Source organism: Drosophila serrata, unplaced genomic scaffold (genome assembly GCF_035046125.1).
Source record: "Drosophila serrata isolate PLE 108 unplaced genomic scaffold, ASM3504612v1 contig_347, whole genome shotgun sequence".
Classification (NCBI taxonomy): Eukaryota; Metazoa; Arthropoda; class Insecta; order Diptera; family Drosophilidae; genus Drosophila; species Drosophila serrata.
The window spans coordinates 737386-752918 of NW_028257245.1; the positions used below are offsets into that span (position 1 = coordinate 737386).

Below are 15533 nucleotides of genomic sequence, written 5' to 3' on the forward strand. Positions count from 1 at the left end.
GTGGGGTATGTCGGAGGAGAAGGAGGAGGAGAGTCTTGGCACTTTCACATTTGTTTTGCGGCGGCGGCAGGAGGCGGGTCCAATGGTGTTGAAATTGAGTTATTAGAGGAAGCCCATGTAAGCAAGGCAGGGGTGGTGTCAAAGGGGGGTTTTTTTTTAAATAAGAAAATTAATCAAATTATGGAAATTTAAGCTTTTGTGGTCTTCTTAGGGAAGCTTTTCTTATTTTATTTATAAAATTAAAAAAATAAAACAAGTGGAAGGCTTGCAAACCATTCTAAATGGTTTCTATAATAAATAACAATTCTTAATGTTTATATTTTACTAATCCTGCTTAGTTTATATATTTCAAAAACCCCTTTTTAACTCGTTTACCATCTCTGCTTGATTCCTTGGGCAATGTGCCAACCTCCTTCCAAAAGCCACATAATTGCTGTAATCGCGGTGAAGACTCATCTCGTAATAAATTCAGACACCCGAAGATGCGCCAGAGAAGTCGTCGGAGAAGAGGAGGAGGAGCTCAGCCGCTCCCCCACTGAGGAACCCCTCTGTGGGCCACCAGATGCGTCGGCAATTGCAGCTGCAATAGGCGGAAATCTCACACAGAAAGTTGCATTGCGGATGCAGTCATCGTCGTCACCGGCTCCCAGCTCCCGGCTCCCGGCTCCCGGCTCCCGGCTCCCAGCTCCCAGCTCCATCTCCAGACTGCAGATCCATGGTGCGGAAGTTTAACCAAGTAACAAAGTGACTTCGAGCCCGGATCAGGGGCAACAATTGTTGGCCAAATGTGTGCGATGGATGCCATTGGATGTTCCAGTTTTGACAATGACCAAGCCTGCCAGTTAATTGCCACTCAAATTGTTCGACTGGCGCGCAGTGTAAAACTTGGACAGTTGGTCATTTGGTTTTGAGGAAATTGCCATCGATGGAGATATGATCGCATTGAACGTTTTAATTGACTCGCTTGCAGCTTCCTTCATTCGCCAGATCAGGATCTGGAGCCAGAGCAGCTACTCCTGCAGCTGCCTTAATTGTCGGACACTTCCCGTTTTCGCGGTTTGCTTCCCATCAGCCCATCCTGCAGCCCCATCCATCCATCCTGGCCGCCTGGCCGGGGCCCAGACCCAACGACAAAGCCATAGTCAAACCGAAACCACCTCGACTAGACCAGGCCGAAATCTAATTACGCCATCGCAGCCAGAAAGCCAACGAGCGCAGCAAATTGACAACACAATAAACAGGCGGTGAGGGGACTGGGAATCCGGAGGTTTTCGGGGTGTCACACATGTGCGACAGTTTCTGATTTATGAACACAATTTCCACTTTGACAATGAGCGAGTTCTCTAGCTCTTACAGTGGGAGAAACAGGGAGTATCTCACTAGATTTACTGAAGAAATGAGCCCAGTTACTTACCCTGCATATACTCTAAGCATTTCAGTGTCAGACTTTTCCCCAGTGTGGCAGATGAGCCAGCTCCCTCTTGGTTTTCCCGTGCTGAACCCATGTCCGGGACTCTGACCCGGGACTCTGCTGTTTAGGGAAACTGGAGCTGCTATCTGGGAGCGACAATTCCGACCGAAACTGTTAGTTTATGAGCGGGAATGCCATTCCACCTCGGGTCTAGGTGAATTATGTTAATTGAGATTCGGTGGCCGATAGTCGAAGGCAAAAGCAGCAGAAGCTGCAGCTGTGACTTGCCTTCGATTGGACTCCGTTTAAGACATTGACCAGGCCATTTCTGGCCATATTTCAGGGCTTATCTGGGCTCTTGCGATGCACATAAAAATCAACCCCAAGTTGGTTTGCAGATAAAGAGAGCCCGCAAAAGAGTTGTCCTCGGCAAATGCAAAATGGGTAATCTGTGGGAATGGTTCGAATGATTCGGCCCCGAATGCATAAATTCTCGATGTCAAAGAGTTCTTTTATTGGCCCAAAACTAAGTGGGAGATGGCCATATAAATAATGCTGGTAAATGCGCTGCATTTTATTTTTGTATTTATCTTTCTTCTTCTACCCATTAATGACCCTGTTTCAATCAAAACTGAGAGGAGAGATGAGACCAAAGACATCCCATACGACGAAGCCAACTGAAAACTCATTTAAGGCTCCATTTCACAATGTGAAAACAGTAAGGCCAGTAAGGGAAATGGGAAATGATTGTAAGGGAGATGGAGGAGGCTTTCCATGACAATGTCAGAGAACCGTTCGAACGTTGCCTCTTCGAGACAATTTGCCACTTTAATTGCCGCAATTTTTTGCCCATTTTTAAGTCAAATTCACTCGATGGCAAATGCCTCCTCCGCTCGACTTGGCCCAAACCGAGCTCAGTTGCTGTCTCTTGTCTCTTGTGTCTTGTGTTGCCGCACTCTGTTATCGTTGTTATTGGTGTTATTGTTGCTGTGGTCGAAGTTGGCCAAAAGGGTGCAATTTGTGTGTGCCTGTGTGAGTGTGAGTGCTGTTGGCCTCATGTGTCGTTCCATTATTGTCTGTGTCCTCCGGTCTCCGCACTAAAATGCTTTGTAATTGCAAACAATTTGATATTAAGTACGATTTCTAATTGTGCGAATGATTGCTTTTCATTTTGGGAGGAGGCACACTGAGGTGAGAATGGGAGCGAAAAACGTCGAGGTTTCAGGGGAAAATATTTAATAGACATCGAGAGACAATTGTCAACGCAGGTCTATTAATAACTTTATTTATTCTTCAGGCTAAATCCACTGCAGGCATACACATAGATTCAAGTCCTCAAATTAATTAGCCAATGGCCAAAATGATAAATAACCAGTGGCCCCCGTGGCTAATCAAATGCGGATACAATAAACCAAAATCACTCAGTGGCCACTGACCATATAATTAATTAAACTTTTATCGCCACCAGCGAGGACAGCCGAGAGCTCGGGCATTTAATTTGCTTTAATAGCAAATCCTTGTTTTATGTTAGCCCCCCCCCCCAAGAGAAATCCGAAATCTTTTAATGCCGCACACAAAATGGCAGCCGCAAACCGACAAAACTAAAATATCACTCATACGCCACCGACCGCCCTCTGTGTTGGCCCGGCCAAAAGCAGATTTATGCGCGTGCTGCATTCCATCTCCATCTCCGCCTTGCTCCAGAGCGATGTCCTTCGTTCGGGCTCCTAATCTAAATCTGCATGTCAACTCGAAGACCGCATAAATCACAAAATAATCCCAAAGTAAAATACCGAATCCAAATGGCCAGATGTCCCCTCCCCCAACTCTCCTTCGTCCTGCCGCCTTCCGGCTATTGGATTTGGGCGTGGATGTGGTTGGGGCGACGGCCGTAGGGCGGGGCAAGTGTTTTGGGCTCACATTAACTTCAATTGTCTTTTGTCTGCGACCACGCCCCCAAATTGGCTGGGGTTCTTGTAAATTCAGCTTGACAATTTTCAACTGGGAAAAGGGAGTGGAAATGCGAGTGGGAATGGTAGCAGAAGCTACCATTTTGGCTTCCCTTTTTGGTTGCTTCTCATATGGACTTCCTCCCCTCCAACGGTGGGCACTTCCGATCGGCGGCGGTGCAAAGTTCGGCCGCAATGTGTAATCCAAGGGAATCGCATCCAATTTTATTTAAAATTGTTAAAACGCCGCTGCCTTCACTTCTACAAAAAGGGAAGAGTAGGTTGAAGTATGCTATATGAGTCTGTCTCTAGATTCTTGGTGAGGGGTTCATCGACATTACTTAAATAATCAATAGATGACAATCTCTCAACAAATTCCATTTAACTAATGAATTTTAGAGAAAGATATAAATGTGGAGCGTGATTTTATTTTGATGAATATTTATGTTAACCATGTATTAAATACTACTTAACTTTCTTTCAAAACATAAAATAATCAATCCCACATGTATATTTTTAATAAAATGTATAAAGATTTCAAAGAATTTATATTTGTCTATAACAAATAAATTATTTAAATACTGATTCAGTCATAAATTTAAGATGTTTCAAAAGTCGATAGGGTTCTTAAATCTCTAAGAAAAAGTATGAAATAATGGAAAGTTATTTTTAATGTACCGAATTCAGTGATAATGTGTTCAGATATCTATATTAAATTGGTAATATTTTAAATGGATAATTTATAGTTTTAAAAGGCTTCTTACTAACTGAATAATTTGTACATATTTTAAAAATTCAAAAACCCAAACTTTTAACTTATCATATAAGGTATCCTTTTAACAAAAGGTGTAATATCAAATATAATATTAAATTTTAAAAGTATATTAAACAATTTTGTCTAGTTAGAGTATCTAGACTTCGCTTAAATCCACCAAATGCCATAGGTTTTATAGGTTTTATTTTAGCCAGAGAATGAGAACGGTTTGCAGTGATTTGCTTTATCATTTGCGGTCCTCGGGCATTGTACAATGTGTCGTCTGTCGCCTGTCGTCTGGGTTGGATTTTGTCCTGGCTTTGGGTCTGGATGAGTCTGAATCAGAGTCTGAATCAGAACCTGGATTCGGATTCAGATTCGGATTCGGCCAATGCAGCTAATGCTGATTTCATTTGTGTTTTGCCCTCTGCCGGCACGAAGGCAAATATTGTAAATGAGACTGCGACAAAATCGTCAGACAAAAGGCGGACGTCGAACAAAGCTTGGGGCTCCCTTCGCACACGAATAAATATCCCTGTATATATATATATTTTAAAAAGCTGTTAACGGGCCCCACACACACACACATTACAGAGGAACAAATGGAAAATAAAAAAGATACGGAAAAAGGTAAAAAGGTTTCCCTATAAAAGGCCTGGATTTCCGCAAAACAAAAGACTCAGAAGCGAGAGTGTGGCGGCTGCCTCCCCTTCAGGCTCAATTGAAATAATTAAGTGTCAAAATGGCGCCCACTCACATGAAGGGGGGAAGTGGGGGAAAAACAGAGGGGATTTTGGGCGTTGGGGAAAATGATGTTTCGTAAAAATTGCTTGGCAAATGTAAAGTGGAGTGTTCCTTTTACGAGGAATGCAGCAGGACACGGTGAGAAAAATTCATTGAGGATTTTATGTGATGTGTAAATATTATTACAAAAGTGAACTGCTATTCAATAATTGAGTTTTCATTAAATTAATGTTATTTTGTAAATAAATTAATATATTCCAAGGTGCTTTTGAAGTCATTTAGGTTTTTAAAACCCCTCAAAAAAAGTCTCTAAAAATCCTAGTCTTATTTGTATATCACACCCCCGATAGTTTCTTTTCCTGTATCTCTTGGAGCTTTTCGCGGCGACATAAAGTATAAACAGTTTAAAGCAATTGCTGGCTGAAAGCTAAAAGTTCTGGGCGGGATTAGGGGAGCACTGCACTTGACACGACCGCCTTGAGAAGGGTCGTTAAATGCTTAACTATTGCGTCAGTCGTTTGGGGTTTTCGCCACACAAAGCAGATTATTCCGGTAATGAGAATCTAGATAATGCACACCGAGAAAGCTGTGGAGGGCCCGGAATTAAGTTAGGATTTAAGAGTCTCAGAGAAGCCGTAAAGTGAATTAGTGGCGTCTCTTCCGGGGAAGAGGGAATGGAGTGCAAGTGCGTAAGCGTATTCAATATTTCTTTGGCCGAGATTTTGCAATCTAAATAATTTGCCACAAGCAAACAAGCACTCATCTGCTCTTATGCTACAAAATAAACACTCGGAGTCGGTGTTACCCCTTCTCCCCCCACATTTTCATCGAAAACACGAAAACTTTGCCAATATACTGACAGCAGTAGCAGTTCCAGTTGCCGGCCAGTTGCCAGTTTGCAGTTTTGCAGTTAGCAGTTTGCAGCTCTCCAGCTAGCAAACTAATACCCTTTGACCCCGGTGTCCGGGTCCCCGACCTGCTGACCGCACGCATGCTAAAAGTGTGGTCGCACCACCCACCACCCACCATCACCACCACCCCCAGGTGTGGGCTCGGTGGCGCTCCGGTGACTTTGTGGCCCCGCAAAAAGTTCCGGCCGTAGTTTGTTGTTCTCGGCCGTTGTTTTTGACAGAAAATTGCCAGGAATTGCTGTTCCAGAATGTGTGTTTTTCTGTGTGTGTGTGTGTCTGGTTGTGAAGAAGCCTCCTGCCGGGAGCCTGAAGATGCTGCAAGATGCCAAGATGCCAGGTAACAATACCAATACCAACAGCACTTAGCTCGGCCGCAACGCAACGCAGCTATGCAATCACAAAGTTGCCACCGCCACCATCGGCCATCGTTATCGTCTTTGCCACTGATTGAAATTCCTTGGCCGGCTTCTAATAATTTTCAGCATCATCCCGGCAACGGGATCACAACTTGTGCCCGGATAGTTTTCATCCAAGTTATTGTTATTACCATCAAAATCAGGCTCCTTCTATGGCATCATCATCACAGCTGGAAGTCACTCATCTGCTGGTGAGTCTCAAGCTTGCCTTTGTACTCTATTTTAATTTTTTGGCATTTATAAAACTTTATTAATGTAGAATATAAATAATAAAAAAGAAAGAGAATTTTAAATTATGCTACAATATGGTTCCTCAAAAAGAAGTAATTCATTTATTACATATATTTTGTAGTTAATGAATAAAAAATTTAAAATATATGTGTATTAACTATGGAAAAACATATCCTGTTGACTAAAGTTATAATATCCCACAAGGGTAGTATATTATCAAATAAAAACGCAAATTTCTTAAGGTATTCTCTATTGATGAAATAAATAAAAATATATTTCTGGCTTGTAAAACGAAATACCACACTTCTTTGTTGATAATTCAAAGAAAGTGAACATTAATGACAAATACTTTTCAAGAACTATTTATTAATCCCTTAATAATATGTTTAAACCTTAAAGTTTTATAGTTAGAGTATTCCAAAACCTCATCCATTCCAAAATTACCTTTTTCAACTTGTTCTAATTATTGTTGTTGCTGGCATTGTTGAGGATACAATAAAGTCTGTTGCTGAGCTTTCTCCCACAGACTTGCCAATATTTTCCTTCCGCATTTATTCAAGCATCGCAATTGAGGTTTTTGATTAGTTTTTACTTTCCCGTTGCAACTGGGGAGCCATTGATTGCGTATTCTTATTATTGCCGGGCTGCACTCAGAGTCCATCTGGATTTTTCCCCTTTTTAATATCTCGAGAATGTGTTGGAAAAATGGCTGGAGAGGCCACTCCAACAATGGATTGGTTAGGGTGCAGAAGCAAAAAAATGTAATGATAATAAGCTAGGGCTTATAACGAGAATTAGGAATGTAGTTATTTAAAAAGTTTATGAGTTTATAAGCTACAAGTGAAGAAAAGCAATGTTGCATCTTTAATAAGCAGAAATCTAGAAAGCATTAGGAACTTGACTTGTTGCTTATGAAACTATCTGTATAATATTTAAGGTAATAAACAAATACATTTTCTACATCCTTTTTACAATAGTTTGCATAAATCTATATTGAATACTTTTGGGCTTTCGCATAATCATCATAGAAAGCTTGGCTCTCTATCCAACTTTTACCAGCTTTAATGACTCTGTTAACAGACTGGTTTTCGACTTAAAAAAAGCGACTGAGTTTTGTTGATGTTTCGATATATTCACAGACTTTGGTTTCCAGTCTTTGTCCCCAGTATAGTTTCTTACTCTTTAGTTTTTCCAATGCGGCAAAGTTATGACTGTTTGCATTGCGAGTACGTGCAGACGACTTGGTTCCTTTTGCTGATTGAATGGAATTTTGTGCCGGCTTCCTGTTTGTTTGCGGTTGTCGCCTGGGAAGTGTTGGCACTTTTTGTGAGCTGCCAAATGCCAAGTTGAAATCCCAGTCTAGACGCTATCGAGGCATGTGTGGCGCTCAAATATTTGCCGGTCTTTTAAACTCACCTTTAGTTATTTGCGGCGGTTGTGTCCATAGAAGATTAATTTGCCAGCCGCAGGAAATTCCGCCCATTAGCGGCTTAAGCGACTTTTGTGGAACTAACCCTTGTCAGGTGCAGTGTCAACAAGGATACTCAGGAATTTTTCTTTTGCCGGGGATAGTAGGTACTAATTCAAGGTCTCTAAAATATATTAAAGACTGATTTAAATGAACTATGATTTTAAATATAATCATCAATAAGTTCTAACCCTTCACAATTTTTATAAAATGTACATTAAATATTTATCTATAAAACTAATAATTCCTTTTACACCTTTTAAAAAATAAGTAGTACTTCTTAGATTCACTTTACTTCCTCATTTTACTCCCCATGCTTGCATTTTTCCACCATTTTCCTGGCCAGAGTTCATCTGGAATTTCCTCCCTCGATCTTGCCTTATCTTTGTGTGCTTTTGACATTTCTGCGTTCAATTTTGTGTGACAAGTTTTCTGTGGTTCACTCGGGGCCACTTTACGGCGTGTCAGCTTCATCTGCATACCAGCCTCCAAATTTTGTCCTTTTTTTTTTTTGGGTGGATAGACCAGGGGGTGGAGCAAGGGGTGACGGCCTATTTCACACTTTTATAAAACATTTTTGCCAATTGTCTGGCGACGTTCCGACGTACTCGTGGTTAGCCTGGGTTCTTCTTCTATTTCTTTTTTCCCCCTGATTCATTCGCTTTCTTCGCTGCGGAAGTTTGCGCAATTTCCAAAAGCGGAAATGCAATTTTCGGTTCAGCTGCATTTGTCTCGCAGTGCCACGCCCTCGCGCCCTCGCGCCCCCTTCGGCCGCGACTTGGGCGGCTTGCCAACACATCGTATATCAAATGCAGAGTTGGCAGCCCCTGACAATGACATGCAGCGAGCGTTCAGCCAAACCAGAAAAGGCCGACAGCTTTCCGGGGCGGTGTGGGGAGTGCTGGAAAATTGGCGGAAAAATGGGTGGCGAATAGGCGCTTCGCAGTTCGAAAATAAAAAGGCCAGGTCCTGCAGCAGGAGCAGCAGCGTGTGTCACGCCTTTTGTGGCCAGATCGTAGAATTTATTTTCCACACTCCCTCTCTGTCTCTCTTGTGTCTGTGTTCCGTTTTTCGAAGCTCTTTTGTGCCGAAAGTACTTTTATTTATTTGCATATAAATTATTCAATTGTTCCCTTGCTTATCTTTCTTGCTGGCTGGCTCGGCTCTCCGCTGACCCCCCGGCGGGGAGTCTATCAAAATTCTGAATGCATTTGCAATTGCAATCGCAATTGATTTTTGATATCTCTGTGGGCGTGGCACTGAACAATTTTTGATTTACGATACTGCACTTGGCAAAAGTCGGGCTAACTTGTACACTGGCCAGTGTGAAAAGGGGGCGCGGCTTTAAGAGCAGGGCGTTCGATTTTCTGTTATTTAACACGCATTAAGAAATTCTGCTGAGCTCACGTACAGCTCTTGAGATTTATGGGGAAAAAGTACTTCACGAAATGCATAAATAATGTTGAGCTCAACTGGGGAATTATTTCCACAAATAATTGTATGAATAAATATGGTTCGATTGAATTAAATTCAAATTTTAACTGCATTTGATTGGGTTGCCATGAAATTCATTATCGTTTTGCAGGAACTCTTAGCTCGGTGAATATTTATGTAAATATCCTTGGGTCATGCATATCCCTGGGTCATGCATTCTTTCTTACTATTTCATCCTTGTTATTCTCGAATTTCAGCCGAGTTTTCGCCGTTTCCATTTCCGTTTCCGTTCGACACGTGCGCTAAACGGTTTGTCTGTACTCGTCCTCGTCCTGCCACGCCTCTCGCCCTTCGCCTCTCGCCCGTCGCATCCTTCCAGATGTCAAATGTCAACTGCAGCATCGCAGCATCGGCCTCCGGGACGTGCTCTCCTTGTTTGGCTGCGTAAACACATTGGCAAGGCTCTTATTTTTCGCCCGGCGAAAACACGCCTCAATAACATTCAAAACTCGAGACGTGCGAGGCCTTGGCTTGTCACCGGGAAATACTTGTATCTCCTAATATCTGCTAGGCGCTACATGTGTTGTAAATTTATTAGCTGTCATATAAATCTTTGCGCTCGGCCACCCTTCTGCGAAACGTGTGTGAGCTCTGGGTCCTGGGGATGGGGGAGGGGGCTCCTGCCTGTTTACGGCCAGATAAGGCATTCGGAAGGAACCCTTCTTCGGTTCCTTATTTTAATTTTCCATTTGCATAAAAGCGGCTCGTACTTAAGGAGATTCATCATATTTTTTGAACTCCCCCCTTAATTGGGTACAGCCCTGTCTACGGCCCAATGCCGACAGGGTTGTCACTGTCATTTGCTTAATTAATATTGCACCTAAGCGCAGGCCATATATATCTTTGAGTCGAGTTAAGCATCTATGCGCCGGCAGCCACATGTGTGTTTTTCTGGGAGCCTCGTTGGCAATTTGCAAAGTGCCTGCGTAGGGATTGCCTTGGCAAGGACGGTTTTCAAGGACTGTTTACCAAGCAAATCGGAAAGCTAAGAAATGAGAGCAGCTTTTCCGAAGGACTCTTATTAGAAAAGGTAGCTGCCTACTCAGGCGAAGGTTCTTTGGTTTTTATTGGTTTTTACCAGCAAACAATATCAGATAATTAATTAAAGCTACAAGGGCAAAGCTATATGAGCAAAGATGCAATGTAGAGTAAGATGCGTAACGCACATTTTGTTCGGATTGTTCGACATGCAATTTAATATTTATATTGTGTTTGGTTTGAAGAAGAATGCCTAAAATATAGTCTATTTGTATCGTCTGATGTAGATATTGTACAAATAAATTTCAAGTAAAGAAAATATAAATTATTAATAATAATATATTTATTACAATTGTATTAAATGCATTGTTTTAAATATTTTACATAAATATATAATAACTACTATAGCTGTATATTTTGGCACGCTTTTTCCTCCGCAACTCAACTTGGCCGGGGGGCTCACTGCGACTCCGATGGCTCTGCCTGCTTGAGGGGATTGCCCTTGTCGTCAATCTCCATGGAGGGCACTAATGGTGGCTTGAACCCATATTCCAGCTGAAGGTTACGACCAAAGTCGGGACTGCGTTTCAGAGAGTGACCGTTGCGCCAGCGCTGGAACTCATCGAACTCGTTGGACAGCGATGAGTCGCTAACTCCTCCAGAGGAGCTTGTTGCCGGAACGGGGCCGATGTACGACTTGACCATCTGGGTGGGAGCCGAGGCAGCGGCAGTGGCCAGGTCGGCGGGCAGGGTGTTGTAAATGTAGCGGGCACCCTGCAGCCAAGGCGAGCCCAGCGGCGGTGGGGGTGGACGAAGGTCGAATCGCATATCCGCCAGACTGAAGGTGGCCACCTTGGGTGCCTCTCCCCTCACCGGTTTCACGGGCTGATTGGCAGTAGCTACCACTGGCTTGCTCAACTTGATCGCCTTGGATGGAGACTGGGAGGCAGGAGCAGGGGGGGCCTTGGCCGTCAGCTGTGGCAGCAGCTTCTTTAGCATCCGGGTGTAGTAATTCTGCAGCACCTTAGGCGGAATGTGAGCCACCGAATGGGACCAGGGAGCCAGGGCATTGGGATGGCCATGATGGCCAAATGGCAGAGAGGAGTGACTGGGCGGCATGGGCATGTGAATGGCCACGGGCACATGAATCGGAATGGCCATTGGACGGTCCACGAACTTCTCCACGATTTTCTCCACATGCACTGGTTTCTCCACGATGCGTTCCACCTCCACGGGCACGTGCTTCTCCACAATCTTCTCCACTACCGTTGGTACGGGATAGGGCACCGCATGCTCCACGATGGTCTCCACGGGATAAGGCCGATCCACATAGTGCTCCACATGGACTGGCACGGGCACAGGCTGCGGCACGGCATAGGGTACGGGTATGTGCTTCTCCACCACTTGCTTCAACTTATCCACGGGATAATGGGGCTCATGATGCTCTAAGTGATGGTGATGCTCCTGATGGGGCTGAATCACCACGGGATGTTCTTGATGTATCACTTGCTGATGTTCTTGATGAATCACTGGGTGGTCATGCTGAATTTTATGTTCCTGATGAACCACTGGATGATGTTCCTGATGAATTACTGGATGATGTTCGTGATGAACTTCATGATCCTGATGAATCACTGGATGATGCTCGTGATGAACTTGATGTTCCTGATGAATCACCGGATGATGTTCATGATGAATCACCGGATGATGCTCGTGTTGGATCTGATGTTCCTGATGTTCAGGACGAGGATCATGCTGAATATGATGTTCCTGATGAATAATTTTATTCCCCTGGATGTGTTCCTGGTGAGCAGGAGCATAAATGGGTCCCGGATGGACTGTTTGCTGTGCGGATGCTGGGGCAGAATGCCCCGAAGGATGACCCGTATCCAAGTGCACAGTGGCGTGTGAGATGGCTACTTCTTGGGGCGAGCTATCGTACTCCACGTGAATGGGGTTCTTGGCCAGAGAGGCGTAGTCTTTCGCCGGAGCAGGTGCAGGGGGTATAGCTGGAGGGGCAGGAGAGTGTAGATAGGGCTGATGGTAGATGGTCTCGTGCTGCTCCACAAGGCGTCCATCCTTCTCCGTGATCAGTTTGTTGTGGATATTCACTGACTTTTGTACCTCCACGAAGGTATAGCCATTCGGCTGGGAGGAATGAGACTTCGCCGGGGCCGGTGCATGTTGGACGTGCTGCTGGGAGGGCTCAGCCGCTGCCTCAGACACGTAATCGTGAGGAGCTGGATGATGCACGGTGATGTCAACTCCTGGTTCGTGGGATGCGTGAGCATGAGCTGGTGCTGGTGCTGGTGAGGAGTGCGGGGGACTGGGAGTGTTGAGGGTGACAAAAACCAGGCTATTGGGAGTGGCCGAAACGGGTGTGGGACCCGCATAGCCAGAATAGTGCTGCACTTCAGGGGAGGGTGAGGCAATGGCCTTGGTGTAGAGAGACTCCAAGGGCTGATACGACTGCTGTTGGGGCTGTTGATGTGGCAGCTCCTGCTGCACCTGGGGAAGAACCTGGCTAAGCTCCTGTTGGTATTCCAACTGGGCAGCAGGTCTCGAAAAATGTCCGGCATAGTTTCCTTCCTTCGGCGGCCGTGAACTCGGCAGCTGGGGAGGATTCTGCACCTCGTAGTGGAAGCTGCCCTTCGGCAGAGGTCCCTCCCCACTGCCCGAGACAATGGGCTTGAAGGATTTGAGGAACTGCCTCGAAGGCGCTTCGTGGCTCTGATGGTGCTGCTTAAAGCGCTGCTCGCTGTGCGCCTGGTAGTGATCCAAGGCGATCTGGGGCTGTATCTGCGGCTGGGACTTCTCTGGGGTTGCCTTTTTAAAGGGAAAAGTATAATATATTATTTATTTTCACAAAGGCTTAGAAGCTACTTACCTTTCCCTCTCCCTCTTGAGATTTGCCCAGCGTTGCGTCATGCACGATGTGCACATTGATCTCTTGGTCCTGGCCAGGACCCTTTTGGTTCGCATAGCTCTCGATGCCATTGTGACTTGGAGCTGGCAGTCGCTGCTGGTAGGCCTCCCGACCCACATGGCGTGTCTCCGCGATCTGGTTGTCTTCGATCTCGGCGTTTTCCTCCACTTCCACATCGTGTTCCCCAAGAATCACGATTGGAGCACTCTCGGCCGCCACCAAGGTTTCGTTGTCATCTCCCTCCGGTCGGAGGAGCACACTGGGCAGCACGGGAGCAGCCACTGCTGCCCGATTGATCCTTAGCAGCTCGTCCCGGGAGATGTGGTTACTGCCATCGCGGAAACCTGGTTCTCGGATCTGTTCCACCACGATCTCGGTGTGTCCAGGCCGCAGTTCTCGACGGTACTCCTTGGTCACCGTGGTTTGGTAGCTATAATAGGTTTCATTGGGGGCCTTGCCCACACTTGGAGTTTCGGTGGTAGATGCTTCGGTGGTGGTGATAGCCTCCACTGTGGGTCGTACCACAGCCTTGTTGGTGGTTGTAGCTGTTGTGGTGGCCGGCTCCGTGTTGGTGTCCTTACCGCTGAAGCGGAATATGTCCGAGAATCCATTGGGAAACAGATTGGACAGGACTTCGTTTACGGTGTCTGTCCGGGAGCGAGTTACAGTCTGCTGAATGGGCTTCTGACGACGCACTACCTCCACGGGCAGCTCCTCGTTAACCTCGAACTGAATGTAGCCATGACCATTGGTGGGCGTGTCTGCAGTCCTGGGAGGGAGCACAGTGGGCAGGAAGCCAGGCACACTGAGAAGGAAGAATGAGTTTACAAGTGCTGGCAAGGAAAGGTGTCACGGAAAAGGGAACTTTAAAGGTTTAAAAGAAATCAGTTAATGCAAGGGGAAATGAATTTACTTAACAATTGGCAAGGAGAAAATTTCATTAGAGCTTCTGTGACACCTGAATAAACTTGTAAATGGCAAGTTTTTTATTTGTGATTACTTACCCGACAAACTCCGCTTCCCTTTCCGTGGTTAGCGATTCAAAATCCGGCTCCTCCGGCACTTCACTGCCCAGGCTGGAAGGGAAGCCTTCGATGACCTCGCTGGCTACGGATGGCTGCTCCTCTTCTGGCTGCTTATTAAGCTGTCAAAAGCGACGCTCATTGCCTGTCAAAATCTTTCACTAAACTCGGACTCACCTCCTTGGCGCTGCTGCTGTCACTCACGAGAGGTCCTCGGGTCGCATTCTGGGTAGCGGGACTGGGAGCGGGAGTGCCAGTGGATGCCGATGAGAGGGCCGGCTGGACGAGGATGATGGCCAGCAGACAGCCGAGCGTTGCCGCTGTCGCTAGCAGTGGTTGTTGGCGGTGGCGGGGCCACATGGAGCTGTTGCGGAAATGGCCAAAAGCAGAAAGAGTTAGCTCGGGCTGGCTAACGGGCAGGGGAGCTAGGGGGGAGTGTTGTGTGTGTGCTGTGGTGTGAATAACCCCGCAAAGCACGACAAATTCCAAGCGAAACATTCGGAGGAGCAGCATCATCGGCAGCGGCAGCAGTCAAGCCTGTTTTGGCCCACTCCAAAGGCAATCCTCCCGACTACTATGGCCACTCACTTGTCGGGCTGTTTGATTTCATCCGATACGATACGTCGCTGGATGATGATTTTTCCTAAGTGGCTGCCTTGGCACTTTGGCGCTTTTCTTTCTCTTTCGCGGCTCGCGCGAGAGATTTTCCCTAGAAAAGTTGTTGAACTTGACGTCGCGTTTGCGTTTGCGTTAGTGTTCGCTTTGGGCTTATGTCATTGCTACTGGCAACGTAATGAATTATTAATTAGCCCCCCCGGAGCAGCGCCTCTTCGCCTGCCGCCATTTAATTTGGAAAATTGAAATTGATGGCATTTAAAATGGTTCGTACGGGTTTTCACATAGTTTGGCCGCCGCCGATGCTGCCTGTATTTTGATGGGCATTAAATATGCATGCCAAAACATATTTCACCTGCAATATTCATGGCTAAGTGGCCTTGGGTGCTTTTGAGCCGGTCTCGTTTGTGGCCGAGAGGATGCAAGAAAGTGGAGCTTTAGAGGTAGGGAAATTGTTGCATTAATTGTGTATACAGATAACCATCTCAACGGGCGGCAATTAAATGCTAAACTCACACAGGCCGAGGCCTAGGCAAATCCTTTTTGATTGGTATTTTGAAGGAGCCCAAGTTGCAGGATTATAATTGTCGAAAATAGTACCGTTTTCCTCTTAT

The 15533-nt window shown here is 45.6% G+C and overlaps 1 protein-coding gene across 1 annotated transcript; it reads right to left on the minus strand.

Moving 5' to 3' along the window:
* Positions 1 to 10815: 10815 nt before the first annotated feature.
* Positions 10816 to 14664, minus strand: LOC110189331 (uncharacterized). The gene is made up of 5 exons (XM_086838507.1): positions 14482 to 14664; positions 14287 to 14426; positions 13244 to 14087; positions 12123 to 13182; positions 10816 to 12017 (listed from the first exon to the last, which is right to left on the minus strand). The coding sequence occupies exons 1-5, from the start codon at positions 14662 to 14664 to the stop codon at positions 10816 to 10818; spliced, it is 3429 nt and encodes a 1142-aa protein (XP_086694633.1).
* Positions 14665 to 15533: the final 869 nt, after the last annotated feature.